Genomic DNA, 13,613 nt, shown 5'->3' with positions numbered 1-13,613 from the left:
TATATATATATATATATAATTTTGTTAAATATCTAAATATAAATATACATGTTAACCACTGTTTTGCACAATATAAAAGATTAGATTTGTTAATACAAAAATGACAAAGCATTCAGTGTGAACTCATAAATGAATCCTAAAATTAGTAATCAATGTTACATCTGCAACAGCTTGAAAAAAGTTTAAGTTTTTTTATATTTTATTTTATTTCAGTTAACGTTTATTTACTTGTATTTTATTTTATCTTATAAGTTTAATACTTAGAAGCTTGTTCCAAAATTACCCTTAAATATTAGCAATAGTAATAATGATCATTACTTCTTAACTTAGCGAACTCCACTAATGAACTGTTTTAACTGTGGGGATCTAGGGAAAGTGTTTACTAGCTGCAAAGAAAATAAAAAGAGAGAAATGAGCAAAACAGCATTAAACTGAATATTTGATGCTATAGTAAATACATTCAAAACTACAAATAGCCTTGCTCACGAAAGCAGCCACATACACGCAGTCACAAGCCCATAAATCAACACCTGCACTAATGCTTTTAATCATAAACGTCTACTGAGTCGCTGTGGATGAAAGCGTCTGCGCTGTCGTGGCCAGTGTTTGGTGTTGTAAAATATGCAAGTCCACGCCTCCAAACGAGGCCTGTCACGAGCCTCTCCTCCTGTTCATCTAATGGGGGAAAATGGCAGCAATTGAATGCACATGTTGGCGGTGCTTATTTGCTTTAATAAGGTGGATCTGGGGAGATTGAAGGGCCTATTCGCTTAAATTATAGCTCGACTCGACTGAGGGCACAACCTCTGAGCTCAGTCTGTGATCTGGTGTCACATTTCCTGCTTTGCCCTGTTTTTATTTTTCTCTCTTGATATTTTAGAGTTAATTCTGGTCCACTATTATGTTGTCATGATTAGGCATTATTCTTAACAGTTTAATATGAAATATAAAAATATTAATTAAATTAATATAAATGTTTTACAAATAAATATAAGTTTAAAATATTGTAATAAATTAATATAAAATATACATATGAATTAAATTAAATAAATATTTTAAAATGCATACATTTATATTAAAATATTTTTAAAATAATAAAATATATAAATATAAAATAATTTAATAAATATTAAAATAAATATAAATTTAATTATCATAAAAAATAAAATAAACAAAAACAATATTTTAAAACAAATATAAGTTTAAAATACTGTAATAAATTAATATAAAATATACATATGAATTAAATTAAATATAAATATTTTTAAATGCATACATTTATATTAAAATATTTTTAAAATAATAAAATATATAAATATAAAATAATTTAATAAATATTAAAATAAATATAAATTTAATTATCATAAAAAATAAAATAAACAAAAACAATATTTTAAAACAAATATAAGTTTAAAATACTGTAATAAATTAATATAAAATATACATATGAATTAAATTAAATATAAATATTTTAAAATGCATGCATTCATATTAAAATATTTTTAAATAAAAGATAAATATAAAATAACAAATAATTTAATAAATATTAAAATAAATATAAATTAAATTATCATAAAAAATAAAATACAAACACAAAAAAATATTTTAAAACAAATGTTTAAAATACTGTAATAAATTAATATAAAATATACATATGAATTAAATTAAATATAATTATTTTAAAATGCATAAATTTATATTAAAATATTTTTAAAATAATAAAATATATAAATATAAAATAATTTAATAAATATTAAAATAAATATAAATTCAATTATCATAAAAAAATAAAATACAAACACAAAAACAATATTTTAAAACAAATATAAGTTTAAAATACAGTAATAAATTAATATAAAATATACATATGAATTAAATTAAATATAAATATTTTAAAATGCATACATTTATATTAAAATATTTTTAAAATAATAAAAGATAAATAAAAAATAAAAAATAATTTAATATAAAAATATTTTAAAATACATAAACACAAATTAAAATATAATAATGTAAAAATATGTAAAAAGTGTAAAAAGACTAAAAAGTAATTTAACAAAATGAATACATTTTAAAATATATACATTTAATATAAAATTGTTTACAAATATATACATTTAAATTTAAAATTATATAAAAACTTTTAAATCATCTAAGTATATATATATATATATATGTCCATTATTTTGTAAAATATAAAAGATAAGTGTTAATACAGGAATGACTAGCGTCTAGAAGCGGAGGAGGGGGGACCACAAAGCTTTCAGTGCAAACTCAAACGTCAAGATCCGTCTGTGCACCTCTGAGAGCATTAAACAGGCTGATGGAAACGCTCTGCAGCTCTGTTATTATTTCTTTATGGATTGCTCCCCATTTCCTCCTGCGGGGAGGGTGAGCGTAACTCTGTCCCGGGTCAGACTCTGTGTTTTAGGACGCCAAATCAGCCGTCAATCTCTCCTCTCTCCACAATACTTCAAATGCAACGAAGTCTAGCTGTAGATGCCGCCAAAATCAGGTGTGCTTTCAGCTTTCAGCATCTTTCACACGAGACACTCTGACATTCGCTTTTCAAAATACTACAACTTGGGTTATGTTGAGCTTTCAAACTGTGAATATGCTCTCAGACATGATCAGATATTATAAAGTTAAAAATAAATAATTAAACAAATAAACATAAATAAGTATAAACTAATAACCAAACAAATACACAAACAATTATAAATGAACAATCAAACAAACAACAGTATCGTAAATAAATTCAATTCAATAAATAACAAATAAATAGAACAAATAGAAAAAAATATTATTGTAAACAAACAAACAAACAAACAGTAATTACACTTTACTTTACTGCTACAAATAGTTTATTGTAAATTATTATTATTATATTAATTATTATTATTGGCAAATTACCTAAACTCAAAATATTTTGACTTTGAACCAAATAATAAAAAGACAATATAATAACAATAATAACAATTCATTATAATTCTATTATTATTATCAATAGAAATTATCTAAACTAAAAATTTACATTTTTACTTTAAACCAATAATAAGCAATTATCATCATCAACATCAACAACAACAAAAAAAATATCTAAGCTGAAAATTAACAGTTTTATTTTGAACCAAATAATAAAAAGACAAAATGATAATAATAATTCATTATAATTCTATTATTATTATTATCAACAGAAATCCTCTAAACTGAAAATTAACATTTTTACTTTAAACCAATAATGTTATTATTATTATTCTCAAATGTTTATTCGTTAACTTTGGCAGTCTTAATTTATCTAAATATCCGTCAATCAACTGATCTTTTTAAAAGATATTCTGGAACAATTTGACAAATTATATATACAGTGGGGGAAAAAAGTATTTAGTCAGCCACCTTGGGAGAACTTGCACAATTGGTGGCTGACTAAATACTTTTTTGCCCCACTGTATATACACACACACACACAAATATATATACACATATACACGTTTAAATACATAAATATAAGTTTAAATAATTGTATACATTTCTACAAAGATTTATTAAAAATATATTCAATTATTTATATTACATATATTTATAATATTTATATTTTTAAATATTTTATATAATTTATTCAATTATTTTTAACTTTTAAAATATAAGTTAATAAAATAATTTAATACATTAATATAAAAATATAAATTTAATTCATTCTTAATTTTTTTTATTAATATTATAAATATCACAATATTTATATTTATGCATTATACTTTTTATAAGATTGCGGTAGGAAAATAACACCAGCAAATTTGCATTTCAAACAGTAACACACTAAATTCCAGAACGACTCCCTCCTAAACAACACTGCTCCTGCCAAACACAAACCATTGTGTGCAAAAACAGAAACTCATCTGCCGTGAAGAAAAGACGAGTCACAGACGCTGATCAGTCTGACACGCTGTTTGTCCTCCGTAATGAGATAAGACTGATGTGTAATTAACTTTAAGCAAATGACTGAAGGCAGATTTTCAGGGGCCAGATGCAATAAACTTCCTCAAATCAGATGCACTGACATTAATCCTGATGCAGAGCTCAGTGACAGCGGCAGCTTTATGTGTGTTACACTAATAAAGCCAATCAGTGTGACGATCCGCAGTCAGGACTGAGCATGATGGGACAACACACGCTCTGGAGACATCTACTGCTGTCTGTGGAGGCAAACGCTTCTCAGAAAACTCCTAAAAGTGTGCCTCCTACAGTTACTTTGAATATTTCCCATCACATCTTAACATTATGAACACAAGGTGAAAACAACAGCTGTAATGAGAACTGATGTTCACTGGCATTAAATCAGTTCAAATATATTGTCGTGTATGAAAATGCACTGATAAAACCATATTTTAACCAGTGTTGTTACTGCCAACTAAACTAAAACTATTAAACATGTTTTTGTTTTGCAAAAACAGCTGAAATAAAATTTAAAAAAATAAATATTAAATGAAAAACAAAAGTGTAGCCCTGACGACTAACTGAAAAAAAGTTGAAATACCAAAATTATATAAAAATTATAATAATATATAAATTAATGAAAATAATATGAATAAAAAATATATAAAAATAAAACGAATAAATCATACATATTTAAAAAATGAATGAATGAATGAATAAAATATATATATATATATATATATATTATAAAATAATAAATACATTTGTCTCAAATAAAAAATGTTTTATTTTAAAAAACATTTATTTTAATAAATAATAAATAGTATACAATATTATAGTATGCAAATAATACTAACACTGATAGTTTATTAGTTTTATTTATTCTACTCAATTTTATTTGATGTCTGTTTTGTCAAAACTATGAGGAAAAATAGATAAATAAATTCTAGTTATTATAGTTAACTCAAATTAAAATAATTAATAGAATTAAATAGAATAAAATAAAAGTTAATTCAAAATATTGATAAACACTATGATACTAGACAAATAATACTAAAATAACACTGATTTTAACCATAGTTTATTATCTTTATTTATTCTACTCAATTCATCCGTTTTGACCAAAACTAAAAGACATAAATTGCAGAATTATTACAGTTAAAGATAAAAATTCAAACAATAAAACTAAACAAAAAACATTTAAAAAAAAATAAATAAATGTGTTACTCGAAATGAAATAAACATTTCATTTATAATTTATTTGCCAAAGCCACATTACCCATTTTCATTTAGTTGAACTTGATGCATTAAAAAAAAACTATGAAATTATGAAATATTTTGTAAAAAGAAAAAAAAACTACTATTACTTTAACTAAAATTAACATGAAAATAGAAATGATTTTAAAAAAAAGGAAAAAAAAATCAAAAGTAATTAAAAATATTCATAACAACTATAATTGTATCTGGATGATACTTAATAACACTGAACAATTCTTTCAATGCTAAATATTCACAACATGGTAAAACAGGTCACTTCTGACAGAAGGTCAACAACAGAAGAAGCGGGGAGTTTCTCTGCTGCTTACAGCTATGCTAACTACTCACAATTACAGCTGCATTTTATTATTTGCATTTAGCACTGATTTCTCCTGCTGTCTACAAACCATCACTTTTTTCACGCTGGTAAAATGTTGCTGTGGAGAGCACTTACCTTGCAGGATGAAGCCAGCAGGGATCCGTCTTCCTTCCAGGCCAAACCCTGCAGCTGATCCTCATGCTGCTCCAGTACTGCACACACACACACACACACACATCCATGTGATGAACAAGTTTACAAGCCCTCAGACAGCAAACACATGCGATGATATCAATGAGGACACACAGAGAAGCGTGACAGTGCTGGGAATCTCGTGTGTGTGTTAGGAGAGTCTGCCGATGCAAACCAGTGTGCGGAGAAAAGCTGATGTGACTCGCCAAACACATCTCAGAGACCCGCCGAGGTGAAACTAGACATTCAGACCAAACAATCAGCTAATTATAGACCAAACTAATTAGCAAATTGTGTTTAGAAATCTTGCCTTGGCAACTAACTGAAACTATATAAGTTCAAGTACAAACCCAATTCCAAAAAAGTTGGGACACTGTACAAATTGTGAGTAAAAAAGGAATGGAATAATTTACAAACTTATATTTTATTCACAATAGAATTTAGATAACATATCAAATGTTGAAAGTGAGACATTTTGAAATGTCATGCCAAATATTGGCTCATTTTGGATTTCATGAGAGCTACACATTCCAAAAAAGTTGGGACAGGTAGCAATAAGAGGCCGGAAAAGTTAAATGCACATATAAGGAACAGCTGGAGGACCAATTTGCAACTTATTAGGTCAATTGGCAACATGATTGGGTATAAAAAGAGCCTCTCAGAGTGGCAGTGTCTCTCAGAAGTCAAGATGGGCAGAGGATCACCAATTCCCCCAATGCTGCGGCGAAAAATAGTGGAGCAATATCAGAAAGGAGTTACTTGTCTCCTCAGTCCCCAGACGTTTGCAGACTGTTATAAAAAGAAGAGGGGATGCCACACAGTGGTAAACATGGCCTTGTCCCAACTTTTTTGAGATGTGTTGATGCCATGAAATTTTAAAATCAACTTATTTTACCCTTAAAATGATACATTTTCTCAGTTTAAACATTTGATATGTCATCCATGTTGTATTCTGAATAAAATATTGAAATTTGAAACTTCCACATCATTGCATTCTGTTTTTATTCACAATTTGTACAGTGTCCCAACTTTTTTGGAATCGGATTTGTACTAAAACGACTCAAATTAAAACTGAAATAAAAGTAAAAACTGAAGAGAATTTAAAAAAAATTTCTGCAGAACTGAAAAAATTTGTAAAAAATACAAACATAAAAAAAACAATTATTAAAAAGAAAATTAAGAGCTTAGTCAAAACTAGGGCTGCACAATTCATCAAATTTCTAATCGCGATTACAATTATGGATGCTACAATTATGTAATCGTTCAAAGCGGCAATTAATCGTTCAAAGTCCACTTATGTTATTCTGCGTGCTTAAGATGTGTTTTTTCTTTCTACATGTTATCTTAAGGGTTTTTCCATTGTTTTAATTTTAGTTTTACTATAACATTACAATACAATTCATATTTTTACTTTTTTGTAATTTAAAGAAGAAACCAATCCGATGTATATTTGACATTTGAAGCTTAATACTATAGAAAAGCACTAAAGGTTTTTCAGTTAGTGTTTTTAACTTGTTTATTTTCATATAAAAATACGGCATGCAGTTGCTTCAAACAAAGGTGTAAACATCAATCATTTAATCATAAATTAATAATCACATTACAATTTCAAAGGAATAATCGACAATTATGATTTTTGTCAATCGCGCAGCCCTAGTCAAAATACTAATATAACCGCATACAAATAATACAATAAATGTTAACTTACATATTTAAGTATTTAAGCTTAAGTAAATACAAACATCCTTAACTCACTCTCAAGGCATTGCAAAACTGAATGACTGTCTACTAGGGCTGCACAATTCATCAAATTTCTAATCGCGATTACAATTATGGATGCTACAATTATGTAATCGTTCAAAGCGGCAATTAATCGTTCAAAGTCCACTTATGTTATTCTGCGTGCTTAAGATGTGTTTTTTCTTTCTACATGTTATCTTAAGGGTTTTTCCATTGTTTTAATTTTAGTTTTACTATAACATTACAATACAATTCATATTTTTACTTTTTTGTAATTTAAAGAAGAAACCAATCCGATGTATATTTGACATTTGAAGCTTAATACTATAGAAAAGCACTAAAGGTTTTTCAGTTAGTGTTTTTAACTTGTTTATTTTCATATAAAAATACGGCATGCAGTTGCTTCAAACAAAGGTGTAAACATCAATCATTTAATCATAAATTAATAATCACATTACAATTTCAAAGGAATAATCGACAATTATGATTTTTGTCAATCGCGCAGCCCTAGTCAAAATACTAATATAACCGCATACAAATAATACAATAAATGTTAACTTACATATTTAAGTATTTAAGCTTAAGTATTTTATTTTATTTCAGCTATTTGCCAATGCAATTTCTCAGTTTCTCAGAAGTCCAGTTATGTAATGTTTAAATAATATATAAATTAATAAAAAAAATAATATGAATAAAAAATACATAAAAATAAAACGAATAAATCATAAATATAAAAAAATGAATGAATGAATGAATGAATAACAATAAAAAACTATTTATATATATATATATTATAAAATAATAAATAAATCAAAAAATAAAATAAAATAAAAAAATAATTTGTTTTTAAACATTTATTTTAATAATAAATAGTATACAATACTATAGTATGCAAATAATACTAATATAACCCTGATAGTTTATTAGTTTTATTTATTCTATTCAATTCTATTTGATATGTCTGTTTTGTCAAAACTATTGAGGAAAAATAGATAAATAAATTCTATAGTTATCATAGTTAACTAAAATTAAAATAATTAATAGAATAAAATAAGATAAAATATTTATTTCAGTTATTTGCCAATGTAACATTTCCCATGTTGCCAGAGATCCAGTTATGCGGTGCTGGATTGGTTTTGTTTGGAGTGACAGAGTGAATGAGCCTCGGCTAACAGGGACTCAAGCGCATGACAGCAGATGAAGGCAGACAGTGAAGAGAGATGTGAGGTTGAGCAGCACCAGCAGCCATCATGGGGCTCCGGGGCCACGCGGCCCGAAGCTCTGAGGGGCTCCTGAGCTCAAACATTTACCTCAGCCGCTCCACGCTGGACCCCAGAGGACCGTAACAAACACAGCCCTGGAAACCACCAGAGGCTCGCAGATCAAACCAAACACACAGAGACAAAACAAACAAAAAACTCATCGAGGAGACACAGAAGCCGCAGACAAAACCCTCATGAACTGCCTTATTCAGACACCGATTACAACGCAATACTTCAGACGATGATCTGTCATTGGACGACACCATTTGAACATTTTGTAAAAATTGTATATTGTAATATTGAAATTGATTTTTGCACCTACAATGTGAATTAACTTACAGCACAATCTTGTTGCCTGTTAAAAAAACAGCAAGTCATTTGGCTCATATTTGTGAGGGGAAAAAAACATTTTCAATTCAGCTAAATAATAATAATAATAATAAATGAAATAAATAGAAATAAATTTGGAATTTAAAATTAAATTAAATAAAAAAATTATAATAAAGAAAATTAACGAAAATATTTAAAATATATTTAAAGTAAATAAAAATGTAAATTAAAATGTACATAAAAATAAATGAAAAGTAAATAAAAATAAGTACATTTTAAAAATACATTAAAATAAATAAAACAAAAAACAAAACAGTTAGTTAAAAATAGCTAAAAATATATTTAGTTAGTTAAAAATACATTATAACATTAGTTATAAAAAATAATTTAAAGTACATTTTAAAAACTACATTAAAACAAATAAAAATACATAAATTAATAAAAAATAAATTGATAAGAATAAATAAAAATAAAAAATGGATTTTAAACAAATAAATAAATAAAACTAGAAATGCATCAAACTCATGAAAAACAATTAGCGTCTGAATAGGGCTTAAGTGTACACTTAAAGTAAGGTAATTGAAGACGAGACTAAATCTGGCAGTGATGGTTGCCGGTCTGAATGCACTGGTGTGTGTTTACCTGTGAGTGCGGCGTCTCGTGTGACGTCCCACACTTGAAGGCCCCTCACAGACGCCACGGCGAGCAGCCCTGAGGCCGCGGGGTGGAAGAGGACGACCTCCAGACGCCCATCAGCGGGGCTCAGAGTCACCTCAGCATTACTGCACTGATCCTGATCCGGATCACACACGCGCCACAGCTTCACCTGAATCAACACAGATACCATGCATTAGATTGTGCTGATTCCTGGATACACGTATTCAATCTTTTAATCAGTAAAATCATTTCTATGCACCGGTTTAAAAAAAAACAAAAAAAATGTCTCTGGTCAAATGGTGTGCAATTCATCAGTGTGTACTAATTTAAAAAAAATAGTAAAGTGGTTTGTTTTCATGATTTAAAAAAATACAGCACATTTTTTTACTCTCTGAAATAAATTTTCCTTCTGCTGATGTATTCAAAGCCATGCTAAAATATTTGTATATGTATAAACCAATAATATTACAGCCCACTTTTAAAGATCCAATTAAAATAAATAAAATCAAGTCCCATCTCCATGATTTCACTTAATCATTATTGCTTAATTCAGAAATACATCACAATACAAAAATTGAAGTTTTAATAAATAAATAAATAAATACATACATACATAAAAATATTTTTCTTATAATTGTTTAACTCAGAAATACATCACATTATAAAAACTAATGTTTGAATGAATGAATGAATGAATGATTTTACTTATAATTGTTTAATTCAGAAATACATCACATTATAAAAACTAATGTTTGAATGAATGAATGAATGAATGATTTTACTTATAATTGTTTAATTCAGAAATACATCACATTATAAAAACTAATGTTTGAATGAATGAATTAATTAATGATTTTTCTTATAATTGTTTAATTCAGAAATACATCACATTATAAAAACTAATGTTTGAATGAATGAATTAATTAATGATTTTTCTTATAATTGTTTAACTCAGAAATACATCACATTATAAAAACTAATGTTTGAATGAATGAATTAATTAATGATTTTTCTTATAATTGTTTAATTCAGAAATACATCACATTATAAAAACTAATGTTTGAATGAATGAATGAATGATTCACGTTCAGCAGAAGAAACTCTTAAAGAAATAACAGCCAAAACAACCTAATAACCAGCTGCTGTGATGTCTATTAATCAAAGGACAAAGAAAAAAAGAGGAAAAAAATCACTTTTATAGCTTTAAGGATTCATCTATATTTAATTTAGTGTTTGATAACTTTAGTTTCAATTTCTGTATATTTCTGCTGAAGGGCACGGGTAAATATGACATTTATTATAATGGGTTTATGTGAAGATTGTTTTAAGTTCACTTAAATTAAAAAAAAAAAAGTGTGACGTGACATGTGCAGCAATAGCAACCTTTGGGTTATGAGTCCGACTCTCTAACCATTAGGCCACGACTATCAATTAGCAATTAGAAGTTATTTTTTAAAGTCTAATAAATGTTAAAATTGATAGCTCTCAATTATACTGTAATGTTGAATGGCTATAGTCAATGGTTAAATATTGGGGGGGGTGCAATTTTATAGAGAAATCAGTATTGGTCTCATTGATACTGGCCTTCAGTCATAAAAAAAGATGCCATTAAACAAATATAAAAAAATATATATATACTGTCTTTATGTTGTTTGTACATTAATTTGAAGATTGAATGTGAAATTATTGCAATATAAAAGTATATTTAAAAACTTTAATGTTAGGTGGGATTAATCGCGATTAATTTTAGAAAAATGTGCGATTAATTAGTTTTTAAAAAATGTATCGATTGACAGCACTAATAAATACACAAACAAAATGATTTTATTTATTTTACTTTTATTTAAGAAAGAAAGCATGGGATCTTTAAGCAGTATAAGAAGCTTTAATTTTTCCAAGTCATTTTAAAGTATTTTTTGATGTCAGAAGTGGCTAATCCACCATTGTGCCCATACCAAAGAAAAATAAAATCACACGCTTGAATGACTAGAGGCCCGTTGCTCTTACACCCATCTTCAGCCAGTGAGACTAAGTCAGAGACTACATCTGCTCTGTGCTGCCTGCCTCACTGGATCCGCTACAATTTGCATATCGTAGCAACCGTTCTACAGACGATGCTATTGCTTTCACCCTACACACTCCTCTCTCCCACCTGGAAAATAAGAACACCTATGTGAGAATGCTGTTTGTGGACTACAGCTCAGCATTTAACACCATAGTGCTTGCCACACTTGTTGCGAAGCTCCAGACTCTGGGACTAAACAGATCTCTGTGCAGCTTGATCCTGGACTTCCTGACAGGCAGAAGTCAGGTGGTCAGAATGGGCAACAATACTTCATCCCCGCTGACCCTCAACACTGGTGTTCCTCAGGGCTGCGTCCTCAGCCCACTCCTGTATTCCCTGTACACACATGACTGTGCAGCCACACACAGCTCCAACGTCATCATCAAATTCGCTGACGACACAACGGTGATAGGCCTGATCACCGACAACGATGAGAAGGCCTACAGAGAAGAGGTGAGCACCCTGACTAAATGGTGTCAGGAGAATCATCTCTCTCTCTCAACATCGATAAGACCAAGGAGCTGGTGGTGGATTTCAGGAGACAGAGCAGAGAACACACACCCATCACCATCGACAAGACACCTGTGGAGCGGGTAAACAGCTTTAAGTTCCTCGGCGGTCACATTAGTGAGGATCTCACATGGTCTACACACACTGATGCAGTGCTGAAGAAGGCACATCAACGCCTCTTCTTCCTGAGACAGCTGAGGAAGTTTGGCATGAGCCCCAGCATCCTCAGAACATTCTACACCTGCACTGTGGAGAGCATCCTGACTGGCTGCATCACTGCCTGGTTTGGAAACAGCACTGCTGGCAACCGCAAAGCTCTACAAAGGGTCGTGCGAACTGCCCGCCACATTGTTGGAGGTGAGCTTCCCTCCCTCCAGGACATCTACACCAGGCGGTGTATAAGGAAAGCCCGGAGAATCATCAGTGACTCCAGCCACCCATCCCACAGACTGCTCTCTCTGCTGCCCTCAGGAGGACGTCTCCGCAGCATCCGATCGCGCACTAGCCGACTGAGGGATAGCTTTTCCCCTCAGGCTATCAGACTAATGAGCAGTCAGAACTAATACACCCTACAGCATACTCCCACAATACGGTATGCCACACACTGCACTTTAACTCCAACAGTTCAATACTGGACTATACATACACACAGGGGCGGATTAAGTGAATTGGGGGCCAAATATAGGAATGGGGCCCTATACATTTGCACACATTTTCCTAGATCAACCTTGAGGTTCAATTTTGTTGTTTTCCACATAAGCCTGTGTGCAAAGGCTGTCTAAATTTATTTTTAGTTGTTTAATGAGAAAGTAAGTTCAAGTACATGTCTGCACTGGCCATGATTATACTATGTAATATCATGTTTTCTGCAATAATTGGGGGAATCTTAACTGAGGAGACAAACTGACCAACAGGAAGCTATGGATCTATTGCATGTGTATTTTTCAAGCATTTTATTGTTGCATTCACTGTTATTTTTCTGCACAGTGATAACTAGCGAAAAGTGTTTCTACTAATTTACTTAAAAGTATAGTTAACCCAGAATTCTGTCATCATTTACATTATTACATCAATTCCCCCTCATTTTTTTTTTTTCAAACCCCTGACTTTTGTTTTTCTGCAGAACTCAAAAGAAGATACTTTGAAGAATTCTGGTAATCAAAACCAACAGGTTTGTCACATGTAGACGACATAAAGGAAGTAAATGATTTTCATTTTTGGGTAAACTATCTCTTTAATTAGGATGATACACACTTTACATTTCAATCATACTGGACACAGCCACTTAATGTGCTAGAATTAAATGGGAAAATAATAATAAGTAAATAGTCTTTCAAACAACATGTGC

At 29.6% G+C, this 13,613-nt stretch overlaps 1 protein-coding gene across 1 annotated transcript in view; it reads right to left on the bottom strand.

Annotated features, from left to right (window-relative positions):
• The window catches only part of LOC107553663 (coronin-7-like), a 164,739-nt gene that overhangs the window by 134,761 nt on the left and 16,365 nt on the right, over positions 1 to 13,613 (bottom strand). Inside the window, exons 5-6 of the mRNA XM_016235949.1 lie at positions 9,676 to 9,859; positions 5,645 to 5,721 (exon numbers count right to left, since the gene is read on the bottom strand). Of these exons, the coding sequence (XP_016091435.1) occupies positions 5,645 to 5,721; positions 9,676 to 9,859 (261 nt within the window). The remainder of the gene's footprint in view (positions 1 to 5,644; positions 5,722 to 9,675; positions 9,860 to 13,613) is intronic.

The sequence above is a fragment of the Sinocyclocheilus grahami genome, unplaced genomic scaffold (genome assembly GCF_001515645.1).
Source record: "Sinocyclocheilus grahami isolate Dianchi unplaced genomic scaffold, SAMN03320097.WGS_v1.1 scaffold476.1, whole genome shotgun sequence".
Taxonomy (NCBI): Eukaryota; Metazoa; Chordata; class Actinopteri; order Cypriniformes; family Cyprinidae; genus Sinocyclocheilus; species Sinocyclocheilus grahami.
Note: the sequence above shows the minus strand (reverse complement) of the source record. Positions and strands in the feature narration are given on the sequence as shown.